The sequence below is a fragment of the Eleginops maclovinus genome, chromosome 16, assembly GCF_036324505.1.
Source record: "Eleginops maclovinus isolate JMC-PN-2008 ecotype Puerto Natales chromosome 16, JC_Emac_rtc_rv5, whole genome shotgun sequence".
Taxonomy (NCBI): Eukaryota; Metazoa; Chordata; class Actinopteri; order Perciformes; family Eleginopidae; genus Eleginops; species Eleginops maclovinus.
In genome coordinates this window covers 4166731-4180769 of record NC_086364.1, presented here as the reverse complement: position 1 = coordinate 4180769, position 14039 = coordinate 4166731, and the positions used below count along the sequence as shown (strand labels likewise).

The following is a 14039-nucleotide window of genomic DNA, read 5'->3' as shown; positions in this document are numbered from 1 at the left end:
ATTTGGATGCTGATTGGAAATTCAAAGCTAATTGCAATATGTAACACAATTTACCGAAAGAAGTTGGAGTTTCATTTTGTGTGTAATTATGGCACAAGCCAATAACGTTTTGAAATCATGTTAGACCATAAGGAGTTTTCAATGACAGGAACAAATATTGCATAACAGATAATACTAGATGGGGGTTGGAAATGATGAGCATAACTTTCATAATTTACTTATTTAGTGTTTTGAAACAGATAAGTACAGGTTGTTTCAACAATCTACTGGATGGTTTGAATGAGTAGTCGAAGTATGTTGATTATGTGACTGGTTGGGATAAAAAGAAGAGAAAGCTTGCAGTTACAAAGTTGGGTAAAATAAAGTGTTATCCCCTGAGAAACATGAAATAAGAGGAAAGGGTAAATGACAGAGTGTGTGTTTGGTACTGTGAAAGCATGAAATGGTATTGGATGATCTATTCGAAAGCAAGGGGAGAAACAACTTCATCTCATTTACTATTAGGAGTTGAGGTTCCTGGAAAAGATCCTATGGGTTTCGGTTTTGATAGAAATAGCCGAACCCCAAGCGGAGGTAGTCCCTGATTTTACCCCCAAAGAAACGGTAGATTTGAATTCTTCCCTGAATGCAGCCCCTAATACAGGAACAGCGCAGGCTTATTCAGTGGATAATAATAGACTGGTGACATATTTGAGTACATCGACTGTGCAGAAGGTTATAGCGGTGGAAACAGGGTATGAAGGCACTAATGCAGGTTAGATTGGGTTGTGTATGCGGTAGAACAAAGCAGGCTCTACTGATATTGCATTGATGTACCCCATCATAAAAGAAAACGACATTCCACCTGTTTTCACTCCCTATAAGGGACTTTATGATTGTGTTGTGAAGAACCACACGAAAGGCACTAATATGGGAACGTTATGATGGTGAAATTCCACAACAGCAGCAACCAGCCAGGACCTTCCTTCAGGAATTGTCGTGGCTAACATGCAATACCCCAGGGCAGATGTTTGGTGGTACTGTGGTACTAGAACTTTGTGTCCGGTCATTCCACATGACTGGCCTGGAACATGTGCACTGACTGGTGCAGCTAGTGATGCTTTTCTATGCAGTACCAATGACAGCTAGACCGCTAACAAAGCTTGCACAGCACCCCAAGACCAGCAGAAGGAAAAGGTCAATTCCAGGGGGGAGTTTAATTTCTCCAGTTTATTTTGACTATATTGGGGTGCCCCGGGGAGATCCAGATGAGGTTAAAGCAAGAAATCAGATAACCGCAGGGTTCGAATCGATATTTCTCTGGCCTACAATCAAGAAGAATGTTGAATGGACTAATTACATTTGCTATAACCAGCAGAGATTCATAAATTATACCCGTGATGCAGTAAAGGGATTGCGCGAACAGTTGGACGGAACCAGTCTGATGGCCTGGCAAAATAGGGTGGCCTTAGATATGTTTTTGGCTAATAAAGGGGGTGTTTGCAGACTATTTGGAATCTTGTGCTGTACTTTCATCCCAAATAACACTTCCCCACATGGATCAGTAACCAGGGTGTTAAAAGGACTTACCGCCCTGATCATCGAGCTAGCAGACAATAGTGGAGTAGAGGACCCCTTTGTAGGAACGTTAGAAAGAATCTTCGGTAAATATAAGACTCCGATAATGAATGCAATGCTATCCATTGCAGGAATGGCTACAATCTTGGTACTATGTGGATGTTGTTGCATTCAATGTATTCGCACTTTATCCTGACTGGCTGCATCACCGCCTGGTATGGCAGTTGCACCGCCCTCAACCGTAAGACTCTACAGAGGGTGGTGAAAACTGCTCAGCACATCACCAGGACGGAGCTGCCATCCATGGAGGACCTCTACACCCAGCGGTGTAGGAAGAAGGCCGGTAGGATATTAAAGGACCCCCATCACCCCAGCAACAATCTGTTCTGTCTGCTGCCGTCTGGCAGACGGTACCAAGACCACCAGACTCAGAGACAGTTTCATACCACAGGCTATAAGACTACTGAACTCCTGAGCTGTGTGAATGTCTACTCACATCTGTTTATAGTACACACATACATATATATATATATATTATACACATCTGCCATACATATCTGTTTATAGTACACATATCTATATATTGTACATATCTGCCATATACATCTGTTATACGTAATATATGCATCTGCCCATACCTCCTCATTCCACAGTGTAAAGTGTTTAAATACTCTCAATGTATTCCACATATGTATATATTTCACATCCTCAAATCTTTATTGTTGTTATTGTAAATATTCTTCTCTCTTTTTGCACTATTTTATTTATCTTATTTGCACCATGTATGTTGAGTTGTTGGAGGAGCACGCGACATAAGATTTTCATTGCCAACATATACGCTGTATCTGCTGTGCATATGACAAATAAAACCTTGAAACCTTGAAACCTTAGCGAACCGATTGATTACCACGGTCCTCTCTTAGTGAGCAAAAATAAAGGTCAATTTCTCTTCAGAGAACAGTTACATTTCTTAATTGAAGAGGAAGATGTTCCGATCCCTTATTCAGACCATGAGCAAGATGAGTTTGTCTAAAAGAAGTGCCTTATAGTTTCTTATTATTATATAAATGAAATGCTCTATAAACTACTCCTATTGTATGATTAATCACTTATTACAACTTGGTATTATGGTAGAGTTGATTTCTGTTATGATTTACACACAGTTCATTTATTTTTTACATGATCATATTGAATAAGTGCGTTTACACAGGACTAGAATCGAAAATGATCTGTTTACCTCATTAGAAGATATGAAAGGAGGGAATTGAAGATTTTACGCATTTAGGGAATTGCTGCTATTTTTCTAGGTGCCATTCCAGGATTTCAACCACAAGTATTTAATAATAAAGGATTGTTTGATCATGTATACATTTTAACTATACAGTTCTGTATTATGCAATATTCCAATGAAGAACATATTGATTATAGTATAGTTTACACACCTTAAAAGGTGTGTAAGGAGGGATGTTAGAAATAATCAATATATTGAAACAGAACATTAAAAGATAATTCACATTTTCTGGACGGAGCATATATGTCCAATTCCGGTAGTACTACCGGATGTTGTTTTTAACCTCAGAAGGATTGCATAATAGAATATCGTAGGCGAGAGCTTCAGGACATCACTAACAAGATGGCGACGGTGACGTCATAAGAGGACCCGCCCCCGACGACGTCAGCCTATAGAAGAGTCCGGAGAACCCCATGTGACCAGCGGCCAACTGGATCCAGCCCCCCGCTACCGACCAATGAGAGCACGAGACCGGAGCGCGTCTTATTTTGAAGTTGTTTATTGTATGGTCGGAAAGGGGTGGTTCTATAAAACATGTTTGTATTGTGAGCTCGAGCTCTCTTTTGTTCTGGACCGCCAGACAGTAACTACTGATGAGCTCCACTCAGTCAGCTGCCTGTGGACGTGTGTACCGGGCTATTGAGCCACAGCTGTGAAACTTTTGTAAAACCTACTGCTGCATCCTTTTATTAAATACTCTCTTTGAAACTTATATGAGGAGCTTCATTTCGTTTCTTTTAATCGACTCCTGGGCTTCGAATAAAAGAACATTTCCTACACAACGCATTACAGTTCAGAGACAATAATAATGTAATGTAACTTATTAATTTAAAAAGACAGTAATATGTACTGTATTACATTTTGGAAGTAACTTGGCCATCACTGCTGTCATCAACACCGCTAGTCTAAAAGCGGTCTCCTGTCGGCTTGATTATTGTTTGCAGTTTCTTTTAGACACTTGTTAGCAGTAGCGGTTTTGGGCATGGGGCAGCCGTCCAGGGTGGCATTTCGTGGGGGGCGGCACGAGCGAGCACTTAAAAAAAAGATAAGTCATCATTGTTTTATTTTGACATGGGCATGAAATATTTGCTATTTTATAAGGCGTTACTCCAAACAACAGAGCAGCAACGGGGTCATTCTTCTCTTAATTCATAAGGAAAAATGTAATTTATTCATTTTAATTTAGTAAAACAACGCTCCTGTGCTTCTGCCGAGATCTTTGTTCAGTAAGGGCAATTATATGTTGCTCATATTAGATGCAAAGTGCTGTAAGGCTACCTGTGAAAACGATTCTTAAAAGCTTTTAGAGGCCAGTCACCAAGGCACTGACACCCCAGAACGCACCCGTTCCCATTCCCTTTACCAGTGATTCCAAATCCTTTTCTGCAGTGCCCCCTTTTGGAAAATGGCTATGCATTCATATAATGTCTTTTTTTTTATTCTAAAATTATTTATAAGAAGCTCTCCGAGTGGTCAATCTCTCATAACGACAAAACACTTGAACCACTCAAAGAGCTTTACCACTACATGCAAACATTTATCTATTCACACACACGGCACAGTTCCACAGTGATGGCAGGACTGATGCACAACAACTTAAGTATGGCTGATTAATGAACCTATAATTATTTTATTAATAGAAAATATGCAGAATCTGTGTTGTTTGAGGCTCAAGTAACTAGGCTTTTATTCTGAAAACACCCTTTTCCCCCCGGCAAGAACCAAGTAGCACTTCCGGTTTGTGTGTGGAGGCGGAACAAGCAAGCCAACGGAGGGAACAAAGAAGAATTGAGTGAGTATGTTTACCTTTGTTTTCAACATAATACATTTAAAATACAATACTTTTGACAGTTAAGTGAGCAACATATTCAAATGTGTATATTTTACCATACCTTAACTAAGCTAATAATGGTAGCTTATTTACTCCTATGTACGTTAGCGTGTAGTGTTCGTTAGCCTAGCCTAGCAGGGGTAATTCAAATATCTTGCAAGCACTGCGCACTTTTTCATTCTTAGAACCTGTGCAAAAACACTCGTTGTGTGTATGGTTCCCTTTTTTTGCGTACTGAATTTCTTTTAAATTGATTATGGCAAATGTTTTCATTGTGTTAGCAGGTTTGGCTAGTAGGCCGAGCCGGTTAACCTAGCTCTAGTTGTCCCGTCAGCCATTGTTATCATTGTTAATTTTAAGACGTTTGCCGATGTTTTTCTTGCTTATTTATGTACCTAACAACTCACTGCGAAGTGTATATAGTGCATCTAATAATTGTGGGCGGGTTCTTTTACTTTGTTCTCTAGGTTAACCAATATGGAAATAGCCTCCTCTACTTAGCCCAGTCTGCAGCCACGATGTCAAGTAAGTAAAACACATTATAAAGAACGAACGAATGGGAAGCTCATTGCTGTTGCTCATATTATAAGAGCAGTTGTGTGATAGAAATAACCGATACAATTCTACCAAAAGCCACAGTTTAAAGGAAAGGCTGCTATCAATGGTTACCAGTGGAGGGAAGTAACTAAGTACAATTACTTCAGATGAGTATTTCCATGATAGATAGATAGATACTTTACTGATCCCAATTTAGATTTTGTTTGCATTGCAGCAGCTCAATAAAAATAAAAAGGCAATACAAATGTATAAAATATACATACAAAATGAAATAAAATATAAACATAAATAAAGTAGGATATTGTATATACATTAGGTGTTAAAGGAATGGAATTTTAACAGTCATTGTTACTATTAACTTTTTACATATTAAAAGATGTGGTTTTTATTATATGATGCAGTATTGCACAATGAATATAGAAAAATACAAACCAGTGTTTTAATTTTAATTTTCTAAAATTGGCTCCACACGGAGGACCAACAACATTGAAATGCCCTGATATGTTTTTGTCAGTGATTTTAAAATGGGTTGATATAATGTATAATATTATGAAAGGCACTGTTATTTATATCGAGTACTTTTATTTTTTAAACTAAAAGCTGATATAAGTTCTGTACTACTGCTTAGGTAACATTTAGCCCTTAAGTCTTCTACATGTAATGGAGTATTTTAAGACCCTAGTATATTTCTACTTTTACTCGAGTACAGGATGTATGGTTTCATTAAAAATAAATGTATCCCACAGTCAGTTTTATTGTTGTTTAAACTTACAATTTGCTTTGGCGTTGCTGGTGCACGCATTAAATAATAACAATACTACTTAAAAAAAGAAATAGAAACATTTGGCTAAATGTACAAATAAAATATGTACTTAAAATAAAGATATGTGCAATGTATTAGAATTTAAAGTGGAGAGCTATGCTACGCAGATTTTTTTAAAGAGATAGTGTAGAATTCCAACTATTAAAATGTTATATGCTTTTTAGAAATCTGGTTTATTTGGCTTTGAGTTTGTCGCAATATTCCAGAATCACCACAGAGCAGCTACTCGAATCCAAACGTTTTTTAAATATCCTTACTAATTTCTTACGTGTTTGTACATTTCCCTTATTTTTATAAATTATTTCCCCCTCACCTTTAAAAAAAAAAAAGCGTTTGCATTAGGGCATAGGATAGGGCCTGTTTCTTTGTTGGAAATTATGCGTTTGTGTTTTGAACAAATAGTAATACAACAAATGTTTGCATATATTAACATCTTAATTAAGCTGCTGATGCTTAATTCACATCAACACTTGACATTTCTTTTTTCTTTCTCTCTCAGAGCGACCATCCTACGCCCCTCCCCCTCCCCCTGCCCCCACCACAGTAAGTGTCCACCTCTCAGTTCCAGTCTCGGCTTTTGATGTCTTTTTAAAGGGCCATGTTAGCCACATACATTATTTTGTTTTCTCTTTTTTTTCTTGCTGTCTCACTCCTCCTCTATCCACACTTTTCTTTACAATGCTTTCATTTTCTTCCTTTCTCTGTCTGAACACAAAGAGGCTGCCACCAAGCAGTTCAGCTCTCCATCTTCACACTCACTCCTGTTTTTTCCTCTCGTACTACCATTTAACCAAAGGAGAAGAGGTTGTTGTGCCTCATAGGGTTTTCCGAATAGAATCTAATTTTAGGTATTTAGGATGAGTCAGTTGCAATCATGGAAAACAAACAAGCAAAACAATACATTTATATTTTCCCGTTTTTCACTTATTTATGTTTATCCCTCTTCCTCCTCTTGTTTGTGAACCATTTCTCATTCGTGTTTTGTCTCATTTGTCTTCCATCAGCAATTGCCTTCCACCCCAGGGTTTGTGGGATACAACCCTTACAGCCATCTGGCCTACAACAACCTCCGGCTGGGAGGGAGCTCCGGAGGCTCCAGCAGGGTAATGAACTGACGGATGGACTTTGAGAAAATAACCAGAAAAAGGGCTGGGTGCAGATAAGAGGGAGGGTAGGGTAACAGTCTTTGGCTTAATATAGGGGCACAGTCATGGTGAAATGAAGCATAAAATGGCTAAGGAGTCAGGGCTTATGCACACAGTGTTGATAATAAGGAAATGGGTATTAAAAGGGCCCTATTATCCTTTTTGGGGATTTTCCTTTCCTGTAGTGTGTTCTATAGGTTTTTGTGCATGTAAATGTTCTGCAAAGGCTAACATCCCAGTCCTCCCTGGGAACATGTCACAGCAGAGGCTCTAAATACTAACATAAAGCTAAACATGAGCAGAATAGGGCCTCAAAAAGGAGCAGGAGGGAGGGTTACAACAGATGGGAAATAAACAGGTACCTGTGCCGTGTAACACCACACTCCTTTGTTTGATATTATTGTTAGGTTGCAGAGTAATCATTGAGCTATATTTGATCAATCAACACATACATTCTTTTGCTATACTTTTTGTAAGTGTAAAATATTTTAAAAATCATTAGGAGTATCAGTGTCTGTTCAAACTCATTTAGACTTTTCAATGCAAACATTAGCAATCATTGTGATTGCCTTGTGATTTAACTTTCTATTTAACTATCTTTTTTAGTAACTTAGCTTATTTTTCTTTTAGCATGAACCACTTAAAAGACACACGACAGACTGTTTACTATTTTTCTGTTTACCAATGTCTCTGTTGTTTTTCTTCAACTCAAGAATTTAATATTCCACTCTTTGGACACAAATATTCTACAAAAACTCAGCAAGATCCATCACCAACCATGACGGTTAAACAGCGATGAACTGAACAAACAAATACACCAGAATATAGGACATTTTCATGCATTTTTCAAATCAAGCTCTGAACAACCATTTAATCTCCTGTTTGTCATATTTTGCAAAAACAAGAAGCTTATGATGTATGCTTCTGTTAATGGCGCAGTCGAAGTACGGATGGAACTTTTCCAGCCTTTTTAGACTTGTGCACCAGTTTCACATCGTAGAAATTTAAATATAGAATTTGATATTTTCATGGCTGATAGTAAGTTGTTCACATTACAGGCCTGAATGTTCTAAATATTTGTACACTTGTTTGTGTTCATTTCCCCCCCGACTCAAAACAATGTCATTTATTAAAATCTGGAGGATATAATCTGCTTCGTCTCTCAGATGCACTGGTAGCAGAGTACCAAGACCGTTTTCACTTCCCTTGCAATGCATTAAAGCATTGACACAAATGAATGAACCTGCATTATAAATGCTTCCAACCAGCTGTACGAACACTCAAGACCCCTTGACCACATGTCCTGTTTACCTGAACAACTCGTACAGAAACTGTTTAATGACCGTATTTTCTTTTGTTTCTCTCTAAACCTTTGTCCTTTTTTTCCCTTCCCTTCTCTCCCCCCTCATTCAAACGTTCCCAACCTTCTTTGCCCCCCATTTCCCCTTTCTCTCTTCCTTCCCTTCCACAGAACTCCTCCGGGATCACCGTCCCAAAGCCCCCAAAGCCTCCAGACAAGCCCCTGATGCCTTACATGCGGTACAGCCGGAAGGTAAGCAGGAAGGTAAGACACCCATCCACGGTGTCTGCTTTTACTGCTTGTCCTCCCATCCCCTGAAAAGTTGCAGGGGTGTTAGGGGGGGAAACAGCTGAGCCATGACGCCTCCACCACCACATCAAACCACCCAGTGGTGCCTCTCCACTCTGTTGGCTCTAAGTAGCCTCCTGTGTTTTTCAACCATTAGAAAAGGGAAATACATCTCCCTGTATTTCCTTCTGCTAGCATGACCTGCTCCTGGCTTCATTTCCCCCTGTCGCTTTGCTGCTTCTAGTTTTTAAAACATTTTAACGACATAAAGACAAAATCTACTCATAAATCAGTTGACTTAACACATGAGATTCTGTCTTTAGATACATTTCATTCCATCCTGCCTTTTAGCCACACAAAAAGGGCTTTACCTTTTTAATGCTGGATATTAACATTGACCAATAGTTCATAATATGGGAGCTTATTTCCTCTTTCCTTTGCACTTTTCCTCCCTTATTTTGTTCACTATCTTGTAGATACCTAACTTAGCGTTTAGTGCAGTTGCCCTGTTGTGACCGTATGTTCTCTTTGTGTTTGCATCTTGCGTTCGTGTGCAAACAAAAGGTATGGGACCAAGTGAAGGCCTCCAACCCAGACCTGAAGCTGTGGGAGATTGGAAAGATTATTGGAGGCATGTGGAGAGACCTGACGGATGAGGAGAAGCAGGACTACCTGAACGAGTACGAGGCTGAGAAGGTGAGAAGGGTTCACGCATACACAGTACTCGTTTTGTTTGTTTAGTCCAGGGGGATTATAAGTGGGTGGAAGAGGGATGACCTCAGCCAAAACCAGAAAAGGCTTCAAAGGGTCCAAACGGATCACATTTTTTAAAACTCTTTCCCTCTCCACACCTCAGATTGAGTATAACGACTCTTTGAAGGCCTACCACAACTCGCCGGCGTACCTGGCCTACGTCAACGCTAAGAACCGGGCCGAGGCCGCGATGGAGGAGGAGAGCCGGCAGAGGCAAAGCCGCATGGATAAAGGAGAGCCGTACATGAGCATCCAGCCCGCCGAAGACCCTGATGGTGAGTTTAACAGATTTCAGCTTTAATGGTAAAAAATGACTGCACTCCTCCCACCTCTGAACCCCTCAAAATCCTTGCTCCTTTCAGCATTATGTGCTAAAGAAACTCCCTCTGGAGGGAACACAGGGGTTTTAGCCTCAGCAGACCATTCACAAAAGCTATACCACCCTACAGGAAAGGGAAAACCCCAAACACTTAATAAGGCCCCTTTAACCGGCTGCCCTTTCCTTTGTCTAGACTATGATGATGGTTTTTCGGTGAAGCACACAGCAGCTGCCCGCTTCCAGAGGAACCACCGACTCATCAGCGACATCCTCAGTGAGATCGTTGTCCCCGACGTCCGCTCCGTGGTCACCACCGCCCGAATGCAGGTCCTGAAGAGGCAGGTCCAGTCTCTGATGGTGCACCAGGTAGGTTCAACATACATAGTCCCTGCCAATCGGGGATGCCTCTTCTAATCCTGCATTATGTTTTAGTCAAATGCAGCTCAGAGACTCACCTGTGATGTCTTGTGTTTCAGAGGAAGCTGGAGGCAGAACTTCTGCAGATCGAGGATCGCCACCAAGACAAGAAGAGACGCTTCCTGGAGACTACGGACTCATTCAACACTGAACTCAAGAGGGTACAGCACGTTTCTTTCGAGATATGTCCGAGTGATGAGCACAAACAATGTATAACCACAGATGCATGCTGGTCCTTTACCCCTGAACTCAATAGAGTTGTGCAGGTCCTGTTAGCTCTGAAGTCCTGCACTCTGATAAATTAGGAGAAAAGCAGCGTGTTTAAGACTTTTTAAACACGTTTGCATTCAATCTCCAGTGATTAGTAGACTGAGTTTTGTTGAAGCTGTCGTCTGATTGGTGTTCTGTGTGTCTCCAGCTGTGCAGTCAGAAGGTGGAGGTGGATATGGAGAAGCTGGCAGCAGAGATGGCGGCTGCTGAGGAGGCGGCCAGGCGCCGGGCGGAGGAGAGGGAGAGGGAGGCGGCGGAGCAGGCGGAGAAAGCTGCTCAGCAGCAGCAGGCACAGCAGCAGCAACAACAGCAGGAGGAGGCGGCCGGGAACAAAGCAGCTGAGCCGAGCAGCGCTAACGCTAGCAGCACAGCTAACACCACCTCAGGGACAAAGGAGGAGGAGAAGCCCACACCCATGGAGACAGGTAAATTCATTTGTTTAGCCATATTGGCAAAAAAACTAATCCAGAGTGTGCTGCTTCCAATACTTAGTCTTCAAACTGTCTGCTCTAAATGAAACGTTTGCCTCCCCCCACCCCATAGATGAAGCAGCGTCCGCAGAGCCCTCATCCGAGCCCCAGCCTGCTCAACCTCCCCCGTCTGACCCCCCCTCTGATAAAGCCTCGCCTCCCCCTGAGCCCCCCAGGGAGAGCAGCACTCCTGTGAGCAGCGACGACAGCAACAGCAGCAGCATGCCCCCCCCTCCCTCAGACAGCACCCCTGGAGCAGCAGCCCCTGACCCCCCCGCAGCCCCAGAAACAGCTAACACCAACGCGGCGGCACCACCTCCTCCCCCCGCCTCAGAGGAAGCAACTCCTCCGCCACCAACACCTGTGCTGCCCCCAAGCCAGGGCAGCCAGCAGTATGACGCGTAGCAGTCTGAGAGACATACAGTGGGAACTATAGGAGCCCCCCCCTTCTTTACACATCCTTTGAATGAGGGTCTGATGGTGTGGTTAATAAACAGTTAGCATGTCTTTCATCCTCCAGCCTCATGAAGGGGGTGGGGGGGGGCAAGGAACACCTGTGAATCAGTGTTTCCTTTTTAAATTTACCCAGCATGCCTGGTTTTATTAATGTGACAATTGAAACGTCACCAAAGAGTCCACCATTTAGCCCGATCCGTTCTGTGTGGCAGGCGTTACAAACCATCTGTCTTTCTAACAAATCATGTGATCTGATGGATCTTTTTTAAATTGTTAGATCACATGGGGGTGGGGGGGGCACTCGTCACTGTGTAGACGGTGTGCTGCTGGCTGTGGCTGGAACACTTCTCTCTATAATCTGCTTGACAGCTCTCTATTGAGGACCTGTTGAGTCCCCCAAAGTTTGATGATGGACAGTACGGTCCCCAGCACATAGAAACTGCCGGATGCTAGATACCATATGATGGGCATGATTAGCACCATTATCTTAAGCTGCATTAATGAGCATTATTTAGCATGCAGACAATAGGTCAACAACGGCTCGTCCATTCCTGACATGTTCATGATCAACAATGGCAGTTTTAACCAGGAAATGGCTATGTACTCTCGGGGGGCTGATTTTGATTCATTTTGGGTTGATTTGGAGGATTTAGAGGACTCATTGGATTTGGACAGATTGCTTATTTATTTGTAAATGAATTGTCCACAGTAGAGGTTATCCTTCTCCTCCTGTGCTCTTGATATCCAGTGGTCCCATCACAGCTCATGGTAGTTAAAATCAGCCCATAGAGAGCACACGTGGCCACTTTCTGGTTACAGCTATCATATTTAATCCTAAATATATCAGAAACATGGTCAATATAATGTCAGAAATGGACTCTGCATCCTACAATAACCCCTAAAACCATTTCAGGAATGTCCAAATTGACCAAGCCATTGTTGAACTATTCCCCACATCAGCTACAATGCTATTTAATGCAACTTATGCTAATTGTGCAAATTTCCCGACATATGAGAGTTAGCATCCGGCGGTTTCTATGTGCTGGGGCCGGTACTATACATTTCTAGAACATTGGGGAACTCAACAGTTCCGGGTCCACTAAGCTGTCAGCCAGACTGACGTGACGGTGAGTGTTGATGTGTAAACCTTTAGATCAGCCCTTGTAGTTCACTTCAATCTGCTGCAGCGGGAGAGGCACTCATCACTCAGAGTCTAAATCTCAGCGTATGATAAAGGGCACCGTCGCATGAAAGGACTTCACCACACCCCCCCCCCCCCCCAAAAACCTCAGAGTTTTCTAGTTCCTCAGTCCGTGTGATTTCTACTCTGTTACCTCTTTTAGTCTTTAGAGATCTAGCGGATCGTTTTAGAGTGTTATGCTCACTAAGCCTTCGTGATGAATCCAACTCCATCTGTAACATGCTATAGTTTAACAGGGATGGAATTCAGTTGTTGCGCTTCACTCTTTCTGCATGATTTACTCAATCCTGCAAAGAAACCATTCAGGCAGAGGAAAGCAGTTTTTAAAATGTGGGACAGAGCTCATGATGCGCTCAAACATAAAATGAGGGGCACGTCTCCGAGGTGCTTTTTAACACCTGGGGGAGAGAGTGGCACTGAGGATAAACAGCTGACATGCTACTTCCACTGTGTTCCTCCCATTTGTCTTAGAGAGTCCTGTCGCATCACATGGACTCTGTAGGATGTGCTTTACCTGGAGAGGCGGTGGTCAGACTGTTCCTGCTGTAGATGCATTTTCCTGTTAACACCACAGAGATGCACACGCTGCCCCCCAAATGTAACCTCTGTATTTAAAGGACTGTTTTCTTACTCCAGTTGGACTCTTTTTAGAATATGCCTGTTTTTGAATCTTTCTTTTGTACCGTCTGGACTTATCTCTCCAAATAAAGAGGATTTCTCAGTTTTCCCGTGGCTGTGAGCTTTTTCTTGCTCCATCTCGGGCCCTTTCTTTTTTTTAATTGGACATCAAATTGAAGTCTGACCACTCTAGCATTTACTTTACAGGACATATTTTCAAAGGAAATTATAGAAATGCACGATAAATCATAGTTAGCTTCCCAAACATGAACAAGCTACAAAGGACAGCATGAGTTTAAACTAAGGACTTGATCCAGTTGTCAATAAATCATTAATAGGATATTAAAAGAAAATACATATAGAATTGTTAAAATATCAAAAATAATGAATCAGTGAAGCATGGAAAAATAATATCAAGAAAAGCGACGTAGACTCGTTGAAAATATCACAAATGCATAGTATGTCTCAAATATCAGGAAAGACAATATGTAGTTATGAGTTAGTATGGCGTTGAAGATATTAGAAAATAGTTCGTATGTTAATATCGGAAAAAAAGTCTAAGTAGTTTATTTCTGAAACAAAACATGAAGTCATTAAGAAATATCACGAAAAACACAAAGTATAGTTTGTGGGAAATATCAGGAACATGTTGAAAAGAAAGACAAAGAACCATATAGTAGAGTATGTGGAAAACCTGGGGAAAATATCAGAAAAACAACATATAATATTTAGAAAAGAAAAT

At 41.4% G+C, this 14039-nt stretch overlaps 1 protein-coding gene across 3 annotated transcripts; it reads left to right on the top strand.

Moving 5' to 3' along the window:
* Positions 1–4560: 4560 nt before the first annotated feature.
* LOC134878123 (SWI/SNF-related matrix-associated actin-dependent regulator of chromatin subfamily E member 1-like) lies at positions 4561–13403 on the top strand. Of its 3 annotated transcripts, none has more exons than XM_063903948.1 (11): positions 4561–4640; positions 5147–5204; positions 6560–6603; positions 7065–7163; positions 8677–8757; positions 9358–9489; positions 9650–9821; positions 10059–10231; positions 10342–10443; positions 10701–10977; positions 11096–13403. In XM_063903948.1, the coding sequence occupies exons 2-11, from the start codon at positions 5198–5200 to the stop codon at positions 11425–11427; spliced, it is 1419 nt and encodes a 472-aa protein (XP_063760018.1). In that variant the 5' UTR covers positions 4561–4640; positions 5147–5197; the 3' UTR covers positions 11428–13403. The 3 variants fall into 3 exon arrangements, with proteins under 3 accessions (XP_063760018.1, XP_063760016.1, XP_063760017.1); XM_063903946.1 differs by having other exon boundaries at positions 8677–8769; XM_063903947.1 differs by having other exon boundaries at positions 4583–4644; positions 8677–8769.
* Positions 13404–14039: the final 636 nt, after the last annotated feature.